The 20599-nt window shown below is 36.6% G+C and overlaps 1 protein-coding gene across 2 annotated transcripts in view; it reads right to left on the reverse strand.

Moving 5' to 3' along the window:
- The window catches only part of EDIL3 (EGF like repeats and discoidin domains 3), a 271818-nt gene that overhangs the window by 143100 nt on the left and 108119 nt on the right, over window positions 1-20599 (reverse strand). The window contains exon 3 of one of the 2 annotated variants that reach the window (XM_052700524.1): window positions 11733-11762. The exons of the other annotated variant lie outside the window; for it this stretch is intronic. Within the exon in view, the coding sequence (XP_052556484.1) occupies window positions 11733-11762 (30 nt within the window). The remainder of the gene's footprint in view (window positions 1-11732; window positions 11763-20599) is intronic. 2 annotated transcript variants of the gene reach the window in all.

Consider the following 20599-nt stretch of genomic DNA (forward strand, 5'->3'; position numbering starts at 1 on the left):
GATAAAAAAATACATTTAAGAGAGAAATGAAATGACAGGTGAAGTTAGATACTATAAACAAACATGCAACTATACATGTTTGAACTTATTCTCATGACAAAGTTTTCCTTGGCTGTAAATATAACATACAGAGGAATAGTAACAACACAAAGAGGTATGTTTATAGTTTCTGTAGTTTTTGTTCTTAAGATATTGTCAAATAAGCACTTTATCACTACTTTTTCTTAGTTATGCTCTTCTTTCTAACATGATGCTGGTGTACTGCAGCTGTGTCAATGTTGCAGATTGCTACATGGAGGTAGCTTTTTGTAGGCTCAATATCTTTGAAGCACAGAATGATCAAGGCATTAAATAAACATGCCAGGAGGAGGCATAGTACGTATGAAAGAGAACAAAATAACTAATAAATCAACAACTCTAACATATGCTAAGACTAGAAACTCAGGAGAAAATTAGGAAGTGTGTGAACACTTGTATGTGCACAGACACCATCATGTTGGGCTGTGCAAGTTCCACATACATACGTGAGTCTTTCCTGTAGAAACTGTAAAAGAGACTATTTAATTTCAGAGTTTTTTCTCACATGCTTAATAGAAAAATGGGATAACTGGTGTCTGTGTTTTTCTTACAAGGATAACTTGTCATCTGTAAGATCACACTTATCTTCTTTGACTGCAAAACTGGCCAGTATTGGACTCCTCAGTCTTGTGGAGAAAATCAGGATGTGATTATGTCTGCCTACACTGTTTCCAAAAGAAGACTTTTGACTGAAGAGTCATGGTACAATTTAGTGTTAAATGCATAACTGCCAACAGCAAGGAATTCATATGTATGCAAGAACTGGCACCCCTAATGTACATGACACCACTAAAACCTTACACTTATGAATGTTATTTGGGTTACAATATTGATCAAAAAGGGTCTGTGAAAAATGTATTTAGATTCTGTAAGAGCTCACTTACTCCACAGGTTTTTCACACTGTTATCATGTACTGTCTTTCTACAGGGCCAGTCATTACAAATGGGTCATTATTCAGTACTTCTTTTATCCTCCAGGCTGACTGTGTAATACAAAGCCTTAGTAACTGCAAAGCACTTAAATCTGCACTGAACAGAAGATGAGCAAAATTTCTTCTCCAATACTCTTAATGTTTCCACAGTCAATTCAATGCCCTAAAGATGGACGTAAGACACAATTTAAAAAATAACCGTCTTGTATCAGTCTTGTTAATCTGCTTCCAAACCCTCAGTCAACCAGTACTAATGTTTATTTTGCTTTCAGTTGCATTTATTGTTTTTCCCTTCCTACATGCCTGATTCCTGGCTGGGATTTCCTGATTGATTTAATCCGATTTAATTACATACTCTCACTAAAGAGGACTGGTGATTTTAAGGTGATTTTTTTTCTTCTCCTTTCTTTCATTCTGGCTTTGGCTACGGTTCCACAAAGCTCCTCTTCCCAACCAAAGCAGGCCTGATGCTACATGGCAGATCAAGGAACTAACTGAAAGAACAGTATCTGTGAGAGAGAAGTAGCCAAGTAGTCTGTTAACAGGGGATGATTTTGTCTCCATGTATTTACATTCTGTTCCCTATTATAGTCAGCCTTTTGTCATGTTTTCTCCTATGCCTCACCTCCAGTTCTAAGACTTCCTGTAAGAACAATCTTGATAGGATGCAGCATGCCCACAGCCCTGGAGCCTTACTAAGGTTCTGTGCTTCCCTCCAAGGGTGTCATTACCATCTGTTCTCATCTTGCCTTCATTGCTCTATAGACATAGGGGGTGTTAGTATGACAGACTTGATTATACCCACCCACAATAAGCATATGCAGCGATGGTTTCCATGATCTGGACTTCTCCACTGTCTTCTGGAGGTTAGGAGTTTTCTATGCTGACGGTGTGTGAACATTGTGAACGACCCTGTGGACTTCTCCACCACAGTAAAAAAGCATTCTCTGACACCGCATTGAAATTCTCCAGGACATCAGAGAAGATATATTTCAGAGCAGAAAAACTGTAAGAATCAAAATGTGCAGCAGAACATGCAGTCCTTCCTTAATTTCAGTGCAAGAAATAGAAAGAACCTGAGATGAGTTCAGGCTTAGGCAGATGGAGAACTTCCACCTCAAAATTCAAGAAAGTGGTAAGCAACACAGACCGATTTGTTACAGCAAAAAGCAGTAGTAAGCTTAGGGAATAGCATGTGATCTCCCACTTGTATCTGGACATAATGCTAGTCTCTACAACTATGCAGATTACACAAAAAATGCATGTATGAGTTTCCCAGACAGCTGACAGTGCTGCAGGCAGACCCCAACATCCAAGCTCTGGGTTTTTGTTTTGTTGTTATCGTTGTTATTTGTGGTTTTGGTTTGGTTTTTTGTTTGTTTGTGTCTAATCTTGAAAAGAATGAGCTATTTTGCCAAAAAGAGTTGTTTTTAAGATGTATGGACAAACATTCACTAAGGGATAGAGTGAAAATATTAATTTCTGTTCTTGACTTGAGCAAGATTTCCACATTTTAACTGTCCCAGCCTACTTGCTGTAATCGTCTTAAGTTCCACCTGGCATTCAGGGCTATTTTTAATGCAGAAGCCCAGTTTCCATCAGAATAGGGTTCAAAATGACCTTTACATAATGTTCTGAATTCCTCTATGTTTTGATTCGAATATATGAAAAAATAATTAACCAGTTAGCTTCAGGCATTAAAAAAGAAAGTGTATAGTTCAAGAAGAGAAAGAAAAGGAATTTTTACAAGTGTGTCAAGCAAGAGTGTAAAGCTCCCTTAAAGACCTTGGGGGACTGGCAAATCCCTTCCTGTGGAATAATACAGAAATATAGTCTTCCTCTTCAAAATGTTCAAAACAGAAACGCTCTGCATATCGCAGCAGAATTACTGTGCCCCAGAACACAGCCTGAGAGCCAGCTGTCACAACGGTACAGTGCTCTGGACTTTGCTGTGTAAATTAAAGTCCTCGCAAATAAGATAGATGCATCTGATGGTGAGAGAGTAAGCAGATTAAATCTATCATCAACTGTCTGTGAAGTTTCAGTAAATTATGGACATGAGTGCATTTTTTTTTCCTTTTCTGATAATCATCAAAGGAGTTACAGTTTCAAATTTTTGCAATCAATAGAAGATCATTAGAGCATTATTTTCAAGAAGAGATGCCCCTTGTGAAATCCAATTTCACAGCCACAGTTAGTCAAATATTTGTAAGGCAAACAAATGCACAATTAGCCAACAGAGACATGAGCATAATTATAATTTGTATGGGAATATCATTCTAAGAGAGATCTCAAATCTTTTTCACTCGTAGTCACAACACAGTTGTCTAAAAATTAATGACATTTTGCCAGTATTTCACCCACTTCTATACTTGTTGAACACGCTTTATAGCATTAAAAAGTAAAAGCATTCACTGGTATAGAGGAAGGAAAGCCACTGAAAAAATGACTATACTATTTCTGTGTTCAAGCAAAAGACACATTTAATACTCTGAACTATCTACCATAAAGCTATCCATATAAGATGTTGCTCAGTAGAAATTTTCCACCATCCACCACAATTAGCTGAAAGAAATAAAAATATATTTAGTATGAAAATATGAATTTAATTTACCTTCCAATAAAAATAGATTAGGACTGGGGACTAAAGAAACATAGGAATTTTGGTAATTTAATATTTATGGCTTTAAGTTACCAAAAAATGGTAATTTGCTTTTGAAACTCTTTTTCCGTATAAATTCCTCTTTATTTGCGTGCATGTGGGGATTTGTTTTTTTTTCTTTGTCTGTTTGTTTCTTAGTTACAAGTCACCGTGACATATTATTTCTATGCCTTGCAAACATGCATTAAATACTGCTTTATTCCCTTGGCGTTTGGCCTTTTGGCTTGCCTGGCCCAAGCTGAGTGATGAAGAATTGCTTTGGACTGCACATAAAATATATAACATAGTTAATAGATATAAACTTAAAGGGTAGAATTAGGTTATATGTAAGGAAAAATCTTTCACAGTGAAGGTGGTGATGGGTCTGTGCTTTGGGCCAGGCTGGGACCCTCTGCAGGGCAGAGTTGCTGCCGTGATGGTGCAGGGCAGAGAGGGCTGTAGAGTGAATGGTGCCAGGTTGCACACAGCCTGTGGGCTCTGAGCTGGACATGCCTGCTTTATTTCCACTATTCTATTTCCCCAAGTCCAAAAGGACCCAACTCAGGCTCCGTTACGAGATGTCTAATAAGTAAATATTGAAATAACTACCATTTAAAATAATTTATAAAGACTTCTAATTTTTATTTTCCATCATTCTTCTACTTTTCCAAAACCACTGACTAATCTATAATTTCTTACCCTGCATACAGGCTCCAAGGCATACCTTAGGTCAACATGCCATGGTGCTACAATCTGCTTTACAAGGCTTCTTATACAGAAGCCATCCAGAGAAGAGACAAAGGACCTATTTTAACTGCCAGAGAAACATGAATGCAACAAAGGAAAAAAAAAAAAAAAAAAAAAAGTACACTGTTTTGAAGCAATATCGATTTCAGACTACATTATTGCTTAACACTATGCTTACAGAGTAAGATGCTACACTGAACAAAATGATGGGAGTAGTTACAAATACCAGTAATCTGACCACAATGAGAAAAGTTTTGACATTTGGTCTCTTTGGATATTACTTTCCTTAACTGCCACTGTTTCTGAGATCTCTTTGATTTGGTACTGATAATTCTATGGATATATATGTACGCATATAATCTGTCATAAGTATAGTATTGATAAGAATAACCTATCCTAAGGTTTACAAGTACACTGATCAGAAGACAACAGCAAAGGAGAGTTTAGATCTTTGGATAAATGAGAAGAGAGAACAGTGTACAACAGACAATGGACAACGCTGAGGTACTCATAGAGTTCTTTGCCTCAGTCTTCCCTGGCAGTCAGGCATTCTCTCATGAACGTCTACATGGGAGCAATATCCTTCCCTCTGTAAGAGCAAAGCAAGTCAGAGGCTGATTCATTAGACTTGAATGTGTACAAGTTTATGGAGCCAGATGACATATGCCAGGATCCTAAAAGAATTCTAATGTTGATGTGACTGTGAAGCTACTCTCTGTCATACTTCAAAAAGTCATGGCTGCTAAGTGAAGTTCCCAGTTCTCCAGTCAAGTGACTGAAAAAAGGGGAAACATCACTCTCAGTTTTAAGAAAGGGAGAAAGGATGACCAGGGAACTACAGGCTGGCGAACCTCACCTCTGTGCCTGGGAAGATCATGGAGCAAATCCTCCTGGAAGATGTGTTAAGGCATATATGAGATGAAGAAGTGATCTGAGAGAGCCAGTATGTTTTCACCAAGGGCAGATCTGGTAGCATTTTGTGACAGATTGACAGCATCAGTGGACAAAGGAAAGGCAACTGATATATCATCTATCTGGACTTGTGCAAGGCTTTTGACATGGTTCCATTCCACATCTCATCTGTAAATTGGACAAATAAGGATTTGAAGGGTGGTCTATTCAGTAGATAGAGAATTGGTTACATGGTCACAGACTGTTGTGGTCAATACTTCTATGTCCAGGCAGAGGACTGTCAGGAGTGGTATTCCCTAGAGGTCCATCTTGGAATTGGTGCTCTTCAACATCTTTATTAATTACATTAGGATAGAGAGCACCTTCAGTAAGTTTGCCAATGACATTAAGCTGAGTGGTGCATTTAATACAAGAGAACAAAGACGTGCCATTCAGATGGATGTGAAAAAGGCTTGAGAAGTAGGTCCATGTGGACTTAATGAGGTTCAACAAGGCCAAGTGCAGGGTGCTGTGCTCGGGTAAGGGTGTTTGCATACAGATCAGAGAAGAACTCACTGCATGTGGTCCTGCAGTGAAAGACTTTGGAGGATAAAATGCTAGAATTGAGCAGCAATGTAGACTTGCAGCCCAGAAGATCAACTGTATCCTGAGCTGAACCAAATGAGGGGTGGCCAGCAGCGTAAAGGAGGTCATTTTTTCCCTCTCCTCTGACTCTCTGAAGCTCCACATGAAGTACTGCTTCCAGGTCAGGGGCCCCCACATAAGAAAGGTGAGCATTTCCAACATTTCCCATGTTGGAAAGGGCTCCAGAGGAGAGCTGCAAAGATGATCAGAGGTTGTGGAATTGTGCTTGTTTACCTTGAAGGCTCCAGGCAGATTTGAAGGGAGCATATTAGCAGAAGACAGACTGACATTTTACATGGTCTGGTAGTGAATAGGACAAGGAAGAATGGCTTTAAATTAAAAGAGGGGAGATTTAAATTCGGTGTTAGATGGAAATTTTTTCCTCAGAGGGTGGTAAGATGCAGGCATAGGCTGTTCAGAGATCCTGTGGGTGCCTTGCCCCTGGAGGCAAACAAGGCTGCAATCTCTATATACTACTAGGTCAAGTAGTTGCATGCTTTTCGGATCATAACACAAAAGAATTTAATTTGTTAGATGCTTTCTATTACTGTTTTTTATTACTTTGTGAGAAGTTCTGTCTCTAGCCAACTTTTTCTTTTTTTCTTTCCTGGAATGCTTCCTGTTGCAGTTTTTGATTCCAACCCTTTGGGCCTTTTCCCAACACGTCTCTTTCTCCATTTTCCATTGCATTCTCAAACTTTCCTTCTCAAAAATGTTTCTATCTTTCTAAAATGGTAAAATAAAGTTTTGTATAAGTTGAAATTCTATAGAAATTAACAGATTAAATATCAGAGAATTGTTGAGTTACAATGCTACTTTCCTTTGGGGGAAAAAAAAAAAGACTGCATGTAGTAATTGCAGTCAGATATGCAATGAAAGTGTCTGCATGTATATACTGTGCCACGGAACTGTCGTATGGATTGCTTTTTACTAACGTGCTTGAAGAAGAAATTACTGTCATGTACTGAGTCTGCTATCTCTTCAACACCAAAATTTCATTAAAACAGTAATAAATTTGTACGGTAAAATCACTTGTATTGTCATGAAGCACTAAAACCATTTGCATATTTTATATAAATAGAATATAAATACTCAAATGCCAGTTACTTAAAACAGCAGACTTAAAACAATGACAACAAAATCAAGGAATGTATTCACTTATTATGTCAAAAGGGTACATATTTATTATTTCATTCAAAGGCATAGTGTAAATAAAAGTGAACAATGTGAGACATGTTGAGCTGCACTACCTTTCATCTTGTCTTGGAAAAATTACTCTTTAATGTCTGTAGAAGCAATTCCAGACTCCTTTATGAAAGAAAGGAATATGTTAAATCATGGGAAACATTTCTGAGATGCAAAAATGGAAAGAAAAATCTGCAGGAGACAAGGTTTTCCTAGTTTGCTTTCAGAGGATGCATGAGCATATCATTTTTAGAGACATACACACGGGGCATGTATTCACCCATAGCATTATTCAAATTCATGTTATGGGCTACAACAGTCAAAATACAATTTTAGAAACTTAACTTCTTTGAGATTATTTGGGAAGACAAGGGATGCACTGTCAGAGAAATGAAACACTACCCCAAGAGCAGAGTATGGGAAATACTACTATTTTTCCCGTTGATTAAACAGAAAAAAAAACACATAAATCTAACCCTGATCCCAATCACTGTTCCATTAAAAGCTTATAGTGATCATAAAATATTCCTACAAAGTTTATAATTTTCATAAAAGCAGTTTATGAGTTGCAATTTATCCTACAGCTTGTTTTTTTTATGAATCACAGAATTACAGAATTATAGAATGGCTTGGGTTGAAAGGGACCATAAAGACCATCTAGTTCCAACCCTCTGCTGTGGGCAGAGCTGCCAAGTAAAGGCATGTTTTGGAAAACTAGTAATACGTTATGTGCTACCCTCTAATCTTTTTATCTTTCCTCTCCTGCACATGTTATAGTTTAACACAGACTCTTGTCAGAGAGTGTTTAGGCAGCAGTTCTAAGCAACTTCCAATGATTCTGAACGCTGAGAAACTTCTGTGCCTTGCAGATGGAAGTGCCTGCTAACCTCCCTGTGACAATACCAGATCAGCAGTGGAATTAAGAGATTTATTACATGGTGCTCAGATACATATTACGAACTGGATGACGTGTACTGCCGTTTTGGGAAAAGAACACAATCTGGTAGCTGCAAAAACTCTGCTTCCTGTCCATACAAAGCACATGTTTTTTTCAAGATGAACACATCCCCCAGAAACCTAAGTGGAAGACTCCAGGTGATAGATGGGGCTTCAGTTACAGTTTCTACTTATTTTTCACCAGTGCACCACTGCATCTTTCAAACAGTAACTGCATCCCTGCTAGAAGAAAGGAGCATCTGTTTTAACCACAGCATAAGGCTTTGTAAAAATCAATACAATCTGAGAACTAAGTTGTACTGGAACAACCACGTAAGAATTCATTAATCTTTTATATTCAAAACAATGTCCTCTAGTCATGTATTAAAACAAAATCAATAGAAGGTATAAATTAAAAGCATTTGATGATCAAGTATTGCTTATTAAATTTGAAGATAAAAATACTATTCAGTTAAACAACAATTACACTTTACTTAGAAAATTTTTCTTAGGAAAAGCTGCACGAGTAATATTTTTATAACATGAGTTTAACTTCATTTTCCCAAGCATATCACTACATATAAAACTATATGCCTCCTCTTAATGAAGCTGATTGCTTTTGATTTTGTTTTCGTCAGGAATAAAATAGTACATTTCACTGACACAATACACGTTGCACTTCTGAGCTGTACTTTTGTTACAGCTGCTTTAAGCTCCAATCTGGCAAACTTGTGAGCCTAAATGAGTCTTGCAAAGACAATAAATAGGTTTACTACGCACTGAGAGTTAAAAGGACTACTCAGATACTATGTACTGAAATGCTTTGCTGAGGTTCAAAATAAGGTATGTACAACTTTGCAGATGATGTTTACTATCTGACAGAATTTCTAAGAATTAACTTCTACACTTGTATATAGCCTATTTTATTTAGTCACATTTCATGTATATAGAGCGTTGGATTATACTCTGGTAGTATCTAGAAGAAAAGCTTAAGACCTAAAGCTTGTTTCTCAAAGAAGAGATCAGAATTGTTTTCACAATTGTTTTCAGATTTTTTAAAGTGGAAATTTTCATCTGAATAGTAAAAATATGATTCTGCATTTGGAAAATTCCAGTCAAATGAAATCCCACAAAAACCTTCAAATTCATCACAGTTTTTCCGAAGAAAGTAATTATTTCAAAAATAATTCAAGAAGAATCTAATGATGTGAAGTGTCTGTGTCCTACAACCAGATTAAATAATAAGAAGTGTTTCTATTACATTAAGCCAGTGTATTTTTGCAGGTATTTAGTCATGCTCCATTTTAACATAATTTCTAAGAAGCTGAAATTTGTTTGCACAAATGTTTATAAATATGGGTTTTGCCTCACACTGTAAATCTACCATGTAGAATATATGCCAGAGGCATTTGCTCATCTGTCCAATTCAGAGAACAAAAACATTTTGTTACTGTTTATTTGTATATTTCTAGCTTTTGATTTGTCTGTGTGGAAATAACAGTCTGTGCTGCTGTAACAGGGCAGCTGCCACACATACACCCTTACTGCTAACAGCAGTCTCTCATGGCATAACTAACACGAAAAGGTCACCAGTGTTTCTTTTAAGAGTTTTCATATAGAAAGTTACACTACTATAGCTATTACTGCACAAATAATTGTGCTACATTTTTTTGGATGTCAAAAAACCTTGAAATAGTGAAAACAGTAATAATACAAATAATCACTGAATACTAAGTGCAGCTAATTCAACCAGCCACAATTAAATAAATTATTTAAGTTTTAGCCATATATTACAAAGCTTTGGAGGAAAGTATTTTTAAAAATAATTGTGTAAAAATTTTACAGAGAATCAATAAATTAAAGAAGATTAAAATGTTTAGGAACATTAACTCATTCATTGTAAATTTTTGTCTGAGCTCTGAGAATTAGGTGCTAAACAGAGAATTAGGTAGAAAAATAACCAAAGCACTGATACAGGGTGCAGTAAAACAAAACAGTTGGAAGTAATTAAACACAAACCATTTAAATGAATATAAAAGCAAACAAGCTTTTATACAAACACAACTCTGCTGTGTCACCTGAAGTTGCAAGGTTTCCAGAAGACATGAATACATAACTTGTAGGATTCTGTCCAACTACTGATACTCACTTTCAGCTAATGCGTCTAATTAGTTTGGCCAATTCGTGGATATGGGCTGTCACCAAAATCTACAGTGGCGTTAAAAATGTAAAGGAAGATCTGTCTTTATGAGGTACTCCACTGGTTGCAATAGGAGTGATTATCAATGTACAGCCACAGCAAGTCCATGGACATTACTACAGTGCATTCACATAAACCTCAAATGTCTCTCTACAAAACGTACATGCTTAAATCCATTGCATGAGGGGAATACAAGGCACTCTTCTTTCATTCCTTCTTAAAATAAAAAGACACAGGTGAGCACCAATGTATTTTTTTCTCTTGCAATTGACTCTTTTATTAAAGTATTTTCCATGCAAATTTGAAGACGAGTTTCTCAGATGCATTTAATTAAGTCTTATGCAGCACAAAGCTCTTCCTTTCTGTTTCAGCATGGCCTTCCTCATCTCAGTCATGCTTTTTTTCTATTCTGCTATTATCTTCATGTTGAGAATTCCATTTCGATTTCCCCCTTCTATGCTATCCTTAACTAGTCTACTCATCTCACACTTTACTTTTGTCTTTGTTCTGAATCCTTTCATTTATTATTCTTCACCATATCCTAGTTACTTATATTGCTCCCAAGTCGTAGGTTAGTGTTGTAAACAGTTAGCATTCAATGCTTCTCTGCTATCTTCCTTTATTCACTTTTCTTACCTTTTCGCCTTTGGCACTCTGGAGACTTTGACTTCTTTTAACAAGCTACTATAAAGTGACTCCCTGTTCATTTGATGTTTTAGCTCACTGAGTTTATACAAGCCAGTGCCATTTCAAATATGTTAATCTGTTTAGCAACATTCTTCTTCGGTATGTCTTCTTTTCTTTAAATACTCCCAAGCTAATGGATTGCCATTTAATTAGAAATAGTTAATCTTTGGAATAGCATAAGCACTATGTGTTTGCATCTCTTGGGGTTCTTCTAAACTAATTTTTATGACTGTGTTGTTATCTGTTTTCACTACTTGGCAGTCTGTCAATGGAAATAAAAGTTCACTGAGCTACATATCCAGGCTACAGTTTGCTGTACATTTTTTTTTTGAGCAGTATGCTTCTGCACCCTCTGCCCTTCCCTGCTTTCACTCCTTGCTCCCAAGCAGTGCTGTCAGTCATGAAGCTGACTGAGCTTTACCAGTACAAAGCCAAATTAAAAACTAACAAAAACACCAATTTTTTTAACTTTTGATCACTTCTGACCTTGTCTGTTGTTTAAGGTCCATGCACCAGCTCAGAATTACAACGGAAGGAACAAGTGACAGGAAAGATTTTAAACTACTACTGGAAAAAATGTTCACCAAATTTTATCTTCTTGTGACTCTAAATTGAAGAAAATATGGCCAAGAGGAAAGAGACACAAAAGAAAAGGAAACTAGTAAGGATATTAAGCACATGTTATTTATAACATAAGACTGGCTAATATATATATATATATGTATGTTTCAAAATGCAGCTCTTAAGTAATGGTCACCTTGATGTAGGTGTAATAATAAAATATGCATACCTGCTGAAGTTGGTTCCTCTTCAGTGGAGGCTGTGCAAATGGGGAGAGTGGGGGTGGGGCAGGGTTGGTGGAAGGAAAGGGAGGGAGAGAAAAAAAAAAAAAAAAAAGAGATGAAGAAATCCAAATCGCACTAATTTTTATATTATTTATCTTTTCTTAGTATATCAACAATAAAACACTATGAAAAACTGTTCATGTAGTTTGATAATCTGAGTGTGGTTGATGTTAAAAATGGTGTAGTTTTAAAGGTGAAGACTTCTAAAACACGGCTGTGGGACCAGTGTTTTGGTTAGCTAACAAAGATGTCTTAGGATGACAGAAATATCTTTTTTGCATCTCGCCATCAAGTTAAGCTTATGTATCCAGTATTGGTCCATTGACTCTGAAATTACAGCTGAGAAATTTTTGAATTTTGTCTGTTTGTTTTTCCTTACAGAATGATGGATGGAATGCCCATTCGATTCTCCAGTCCAGCTGTTTGTTGTCAAAGACAAGCAATAACATGCATCTTGTGTCTTGCAGAACCTTTCCCTTTTTGTGAGAGGTAACCATCAAATTGCCTTAAGCTACCACCAGAAAGAACCTGTGACTACTGACTATCTACTATACTACACATACTCAAATAAAAGACATATTCACAGTAAAACTGTATTTTAGAAGTACACCAGTGACTTAATTTCTTGTCTTCTTGCAGTCAGTATGTTATATACACATGCATCATAAAAACGGTCTTCTCACAGTCTTGAGAAGTTTTCAATGACAGAGAAAGCAACAGTCAAACATTTCTCACCTCTAAAAGCACCATGAGGCCTGAGAGGATTCCCTATAAATATGATATAGATACCCTCCTAAGGTACTAAACAAATCTATCATATCATATTTTGTCTCTTTTAAACATTCTCTTCTATTGTCAGTTTAAATGTAAGCTGCCTCTGTTTGATTTATTGTAGAATCAGTTCCACACAAACATTCCAAAGAAGCCCTCTTTTCTGCCAGCTTACTCATTTCCTGGCAGATTGTGAAGACAATGTTCCTACAACTGCAGAAGCACTCTGGCACACTGATGGATGGCCTCAGAGCTTGCATATGGCACAGATGAAGATTTCAAACATTTTCTCAAAAATCAGTACCATTCTTTTTAAATAGACTTCTTTGCCTTCGCTATTACTCCGTGTGTCATGTTAAGGCAAAACATCTGTAGGGAAATTTCATCAGACATAAGAGACCCTGTGACAGTGAGTAGCTCATCACCACACACCTACTGCATTTGACATCAATCAATCTTGGCTAATTTAGTAAAACGTTCTGTAAGCAATTGTATGTTGCATTGACACTGAATACATCAGTTTTTGCTAATTGCAAAATAGCGTGGTGTCCTAGGGGCTGTCAAATCCAATTGATAGAAAATAATGAATTACAGTCTGTTGCACCAGCCAACTATGCCTCAGACTAAAGTTTCCTGAGGTAAATAAATGGTTTTTATTTCTACAAGTTAGTGTTCAAATATAAGTAGGCTACAACTGAATGCTCTGCAAAGCATGTAACTTGAAAAGGCCTAAACATGGTGCTTAACTGGTTAACCTTTCTCTTTTGTAACTCCTAATTTGATGTTTAGATGTCTACTTAGAAGCTAGTCATCAACCATCAGGTGTGTATGGACAAATGATCACACTAAGCTTTTAAATTTTACGATGACGTGATTTTTATTATACACTTACTTAAGTAAAATGTGTTTGTAAGTGCAAAGATTTCACAGCAATAAAAGGAGTGCAAAGATTTCACAGCAATAAAAGGAGGAAAAATACCAGTCTATTGTTTTTAAACTAGTAAAATACATCATTAATTAAATAACAGGACAGCTAACCATGAAAAGAAACTGAGTTTTTAAATCTTGAGGGAGAAATCAGAAGTAAATGAATGAACTATAATCTAAATAAAGTATGCTAATACTTCCTAGGTTAACAATGGCAGAGAAGACTAGACATGGTAAAAGCTCAGATATAAAATTCTGCAAATGACAAAAATCTACATGATCTGCAAGTGGAGTTAATGCTTGAGTAAAAAATAGTAAAAAACATTAGTGATGCTCCATTAAAACTGGTTAAACAAAAGCATTCAATTATACAAAGAATATTTAGTCCAGTAACAACTGTTTTTCAGAATGCTATTTGAGCATTATTTGTAGAATTGATTACTGGGATGAACACTAATATTAGCAATTCAAAACTAGATTCTATTATGACCCTGATGGTTGTTTTGATGGAATCACTCTGCACTTAGGCACACATCTAAATAAAATAGGATAGCAGAATCTCAGCTGAAATAAATTATTCAGCCAAGAAAGTTAGACAATGTTACTTCTTTGCTTGTTTAATTATTTTTTTACTATCTTACTGCTGGTTTAGGGTCTTTCAGGAGCAGATTATGTTCATTTCTTTTCCCTAGGAACTGAATTCTCTTACAGATAACCATAACATGGCAGTTTCTTTTTTTTTTTTTTCTAGAAAAAAAGTGCAGGACAATGAAAGTCTTTACAATCTTAAACCCAAATGAAGATCACATGCCTTTTATGTATTTCACCTATTTAAGAAAGAATGTTGTAACCTTCAGTGAGACTAGAACTATTCAGTGTATATTGTCACTGACTAACATATTTAAATCCAAGACCCTTCCTGTATGAATAAACAGGTGTCAGCAATGAAAATAAACAAATGTAGCCTAAATGGCATGCTAAGTTACATGACAGCAGGAGTTCAGAATTGCTTTTAAAGTCAAAAGACCTACTTCTAGTTGATAGTAATATATTTCTTGACCCTGGACAGGAAATAAAGATGTGTAGTAAAGAAACAAATGTTAAAATACAGTTACGAATTTGTTTGTACTTCAGGCACACTTCCTTTTTCATCAAATTAAAAGTCCTGTATGTGGCAGGACTTCTTTCATGCCACATAGCTTGACAAACTATATTAAAAAGCAAAAAACAAAGAACAAAACAAAAAAGCCTTTCAATGATCTACGGAGTACTCAAATAACAAACTATTTTTGCATTATCATACCATGTCAGATGCAATGTCAACACTCTACTTTCTGATAGTTAAGTAAATGCACTAAATTACCAAGCCAAACATTTCCTACACAATGCCTCTTTTCATCCATCATCGGTGATTTAAAACTTGAAGTTATTTTGAACTCACTGTTTATGCAGTGAGTCAGCTCCACAGTAATTATTCATAATTTACTTCTTTACTTATTTCAGAGGTGTGGCTTATAAAGTCAGCTGGAATCACTTTGTCAGCCAGCTGGTGACTCACTGTGCTGGGCAAAGAATCACAGTCAGAAAAGTTTAGTCCCCCTTAGCACAGAGAAGCTGAGTATTTGATAAAGACTTTCCCAAACAGCTGCCATAGTGATGACAGCAGTAGTACATGATCCTATGATAAAGCACCCTGCAGCTTTAAAGTGTTTTTAAGAATGTTTTTCTTCTCCTTGTAATGCACTGAAGATAAAATTAACATAAAGCAGCACTAATGTTAGCTTTTAACTTGGAGAAAATCCCATGCACATTTGGGAAACAATATTACTGCATGATATTAGTGGGGAAGATGTCTCTTGAACACCGACAGGCGTGGGGTATCCACCACATCTCTAAGTCTATTCCCTGGTCTGACCACTTTCATGGAACAGAAATGTTTCCCAGTTCCCAGTTTGACTGCTCCCTGGCAACTCTGTCTTATTCCCAGCCTTGTCATCAGTTTCCTGGAGCAAAGCTCAGCACCTTCCTCTGCTTCCCCTCCACAGAGAGCTACAAAGATCACAAAGACCAATGATACTGCCACTGCACAACTATCCATAAGATACTGCCTACAACTCCATATAGTATCTACAAGATAACTGTCATCCCAAGTTATTAAAGTGGAGGAAAAAACCCCAAGGAAAACAGAATTTTTCCAAAATGTATTTGTCTGTCTGCATTTACATCCACTCATGGCACTGCTTGAAATAAAAATCAGTGAGCCTCCTACAACTGAGAGCAGTGTGTATAGCAGTGACAACAAACACACAAACCTTGTGATGATGCTGTACTGAAGCTGGATCAGGTAATTGGTAAGACCAATTTTCAAGTTTTCCTGGTTCTATCTGAAGAGGGGCTTATAGGAAAGCTAGGGACGGACTTTTTATAAGGGCATGTAGCAATAGCACAAGGGAAAATGGCTTTAAACTGGAAGAGGGTGGATATAGACTTGATATTAAGACGAAATTCCTCACTGTGAGGGTGGAGAGAGACTGGAACAGGTTACCCAGCAAAGCTGTGGATCTCACATCCCTGGAGGTGTTCAAGACCAGGCTGGATGGAGCTGTGAGCAACCTGATCTAGAGCGAGGTGTCCCTGCCTATGGCAGGGGGGTTGGAAACAGATTATCTCAAACGCTCCTTCCACCCAAACCATTCTATGATTCTATATTCTCTACCTGCTCTTGCTCCTCTTTCTTTCATATGCCATTCAGAATGCGAACTGATGATGTGGCAACTGGGGCTGTCATTGCTATGCCACACTCAGCAGTACTGAGCATTATCAATGAAATGTGCAGCATTCATTATCATACCAATATCAGACTGCTTTGCATCCTCTTTTAGTTTAAAAGTAGGACACCTTTCTTCTTCTCTGCTAAATATGAGACTGCAGTTATATATGCTAGTTTAAAATATGGTTGGCAGTAAATCTGGAAAACATGCCATTTATGACAGTCAAAGATACATCTGTTAGTGTGAGTAAGAGGTTTCATGTCACAGTTTTACTGGAAGGTTGGGTTTGTTCTTTCACTGTATGTTCTTTTTCTGTCTAGTAAATGTAGTATTGGAATGACTGTACATCCTTTGGCAATCACGGGCCCTCAGGAATGGCAGTGCCTCCCTCTGCATTCAGTTGGCTAAGGTGTGTTTGCAGCTGGTCTAAAAGAAAATAACACCAAGAAGGAAGACACCAGGAAACTCACTAGTGCATGAAAGTGATCATCCACTACAAACTGACTAAACTGTGACTGGAAAATGGACGTTAATCAAAACCAATTCATTAGGAACCACTGTTCCTATTAAATGCCTGTGGCATTTAAATCTTCACTCTTCATAGTTTTACATCTACGAAGAACTTGAAGTCTAAAAACACACCTATTCTTTCATTATTTTGTTTCAAGAAATAAAGATCTAACAAAAAAAAAAAAAGGGTATCTTAACAAAATTTAAGGTATGATCAAAATGTGGAATATTAATGTCTTCCAAAGAACAGTGCTGAAAATATCAAGAGAAGCGCTTTTGTTTAAAACCAAAATTCATGTTTCAAAATGTATTTTTGGCAGAATGAATTATGTATTTTTTCATAAGACAGTATTAGACAATGATTTTGGTGTTTCCTGTCTTTGCATTTTCAAGTTAGCAGACCAAGAAAGTCAATTCAGTGCCACTGATGAATGCAGAGACAAGTATCTGGCAGGATGCTCTGCTAAAGGAAAGCAGAGGAAAAAGATTTGTTTTTAAAACAGTTAGTCACTTCTTAATTAGTTGCAGCTCCTGCCAAGGTTTCAAATACTGCCAAAGGCACAACGGTACTTAAAGCTGTAATTCTGAAACCAGTTGCAGTCTGTCATGGCTTGAAATATCACACACAATTTTGCATACACACAAACACACACTGCCATATGCACTATTTCAAGAAGATGTGCATGTTTCAAAGGAGCAAAGAAAGTAACTAGAAAATATCCTAGAGCTTTTATGTTCAAAATCAAGTGTACTCAAATAGCTCAATAAGACCATAAATCAAGCTTCTGATTTTAATGACATTTATTGATTTCTAAAAAGGATATAAAATGTAATTGCAGTAAAGTATCTACCTCTTTGCATATGTTACACTTTTGAAAGCAAGATGATGACCTCATAATTACACATGGAAATCTTCACTTTCCAAACCAAACAATTTCATGTTCTCACTTTTCAGCCACTCAATTCAAGCTTCTTATTTGGTTGTTTTGTGTATTCTAAAGGAATTTTGATGCATAATTTTTTAGTGATTGGAGAATTTTTGAAAATTATTATTGTAATAGTGTATAATTATTAAATGTAATGAGTGATGACATTAGTTCTTATTTTATAGGTATTCCTCTTCTATGAGAAAGAAAAAAGGAAAAAAGAAAGAATAAAAACCCAAAACCATCATATTAGAAGCTCAAAAGCAGAAGTGCCAAAAGCAGAGGTGCAAGAGGTGCACACCAGATTTACCATTCCTTTGCATAATGGGTTGCAAAATCTGTGAACAGCAGGCACTGATCTAAGAGGGCAGTTTGGTCTGCTTTTGAGAATACTTTGAGCTGGGAAATTGTTGGCACTCTCTGTGCAAGGAAGAAGAGCAAGGTTTTTCTCACAAATGGTGCGTGCAAGTGCGTACTTCGGGGTCACGTCTCGGTCATTTCTGTTCAACAGAACCCTCAAGTTCTTCCCCTAAGGACTGCACTCAGTCCACTCACTGTCAGTGTGTTTGTGCTGTTTGCCCTGACCAGTTGAAGCACTCTGCCCTAGGCCCTTCTGAAATTCAGAAGTTCATCTCCAGCCAATCAAAGTCTCTGTGGATGACATCTCTTCCCTCCAATATGTAAACTGAACCACTCAGCTTTTGTGTCATCTTCAAACTCAATGAGGGTACACACACTAAGATGTGGAATGTTAATAATGTCTGGCTTTAATAAAACATCATTGTCCTCTAGATTTCAAAGAAGTTGTCATCTTATGGCTATGCAAAAATGGTGACTCTGACCGATCAAAGTAGCAGTATATCTAAAGTTGTCATCTGATACCATACTAAACCTGAACAGTTGTTCTGCCTTAAAATACAGTTAAGCTGGGAGCACTTCCAACAAATTATTTTTTTCTAGACAGGCTTTAATAAGCACAAGAAGCTCTTTGCTGACAATTGCACATCAACATGCGGAAATGGCAGAGGAGAAACATGTTTAGAGGTAAGAGCAAAATTTACTGTTTTTTTCCTCGGTTGCTGGCACTAAAGTGGCTTTGATACACAATGTAAGACAGGCCAAGAGAGAACATGGTGATATGAAGTATAAAAATACATTGGGGTGATGTTTCACCACTCTTCTAAGAAACTACGCATTTCTCTTAATTCGTATCTATATATTTAAACTACATAATTACTAGTCTTAATATTTCAGGAAAAGAAAAGACTTCTCAAGACTTCATTTTCATGTGAATAAATGAAGACAATTACATTGATTTTTCTTTTATCTTAAATGAATAAAGCAACTAGAAGTCAAATGTTTATCAGTTTCTCTGACTTCACCCCAGTAGGAATCATTTTCACAGCAGCTGTCAGTCAGCACCCCAGCTCTTCTCCATGCCTTTCAATTTTCATTAGAGTAGGAATCCACCCTACTGATTTTGATCTGTGTTTTTTCAAGACTTTTTTTTTTCATTCTGAGTATGTGGACTTTCTGAAGACATCTCTCCCCTAGTTTTGCTTATGTTCCTCAGAGTAGATTTATTACTTTTCCATGCACTTTCTACCAGAAGCAGTGTTTTCAGAGGACACAGCACCTCTCCAATGGCTGCAGCTCAAAAACAATCCCAACCTTCCTCTTTAAGAAATAAGAGCAGCTGTGCTCTGGTGAAACATGTTAAAAATCTGTCCTTCATCCCTTTTGGTCTTCCCTTCTTCCATGTTTTAAACAAATAGCAAAACCCCTCGTTGCTCTACCAAGTTTGAAATGATGTTTGATGGAGCCAAACATCACCGCTACATATTCACTTCACTGCACATCGCTGTAGCCCTGGCACATGACAATGACCATGATGAATGATGGGCCATTGCAGCCCATCAGAAAAGCAAGATTATTACTCATACAGCATGTTCCCTTCAGCACTTGAGATACTGCAAAATGTGTTTTACTTGATCTGTTTAAGTCAGAATAATGCAAATTGATATTTTGATCTTTGCTTCTGAGCACGTGGAAGAGCGAAGTGTACAGATGAAGCCATATCATGCTCTCGGCCTCTGACTGTGACTATTAATCTTATCTCTGATCCTCTATTATCTCTTACTTGGGCTCTTAACATGCTCATCATTCTGGGTTCCAGAAATGGGTATTTCTGGAATATTTCTTAATATTCCATAATTAATATTGATTTCTTAAATATCTATATTTAAAAAAACTTTTGCATTCTTCTTAAGGGATGAGAGAAGCTGTTGTCTTCCTCAAGATCTTCAAAAACCTCCTGGAAGAGGGCCTACGTACCCTGCTCAACGTGGTCCTTCTGAAGTACAGGCTGGGCCAGATTGACCCAGAATTTCCTTTAAACCTCCTAATTCTATGATTCTATGAATCACAATGTATTTGAAGTGCACTTAGCAGAAGGGTTTGCAATGGGAGAGAAGAAACTATATTTCCACAGCTCAATTTTTTTTCCCCTGTATTTGCTATCTTTCAATCTCCTCACATTGTTTTACATTGCTCTCTAACGCATATTTTGTGACATGTAGAACACCATTTTATCATTACTAGAATTAAAATTACATTACATTAAAAAGACCAATTACAAAAACAGTGATGGAAAAATCCCTACTGCTTCCATATTCTTCCTAGCCTTCATATCTAATGTTCCTTTGAAACTTTTAAATGTTCATTTAAATGATTTAATTATATGTTTCTGATGATATTTACATTGTTAACTTTGAGGAACTACTGAGATAGCCTTGGCTGGAATGTAGTTCATTTTTTTATAGAAGTGCATACTGAATAAAGAAATTACTCCATCTTCCCTAACATGAATTGCTTTCTTCAGGGCAGAAACTAAAGAATAGTCTTCTG

Source organism: Tympanuchus pallidicinctus, unplaced genomic scaffold (assembly GCF_026119805.1).
Source record: "Tympanuchus pallidicinctus isolate F22 unplaced genomic scaffold, pur_lepc_1.0 scaffold4, whole genome shotgun sequence".
NCBI classification, from domain to species: domain Eukaryota; kingdom Metazoa; phylum Chordata; class Aves; order Galliformes; family Phasianidae; genus Tympanuchus; species Tympanuchus pallidicinctus.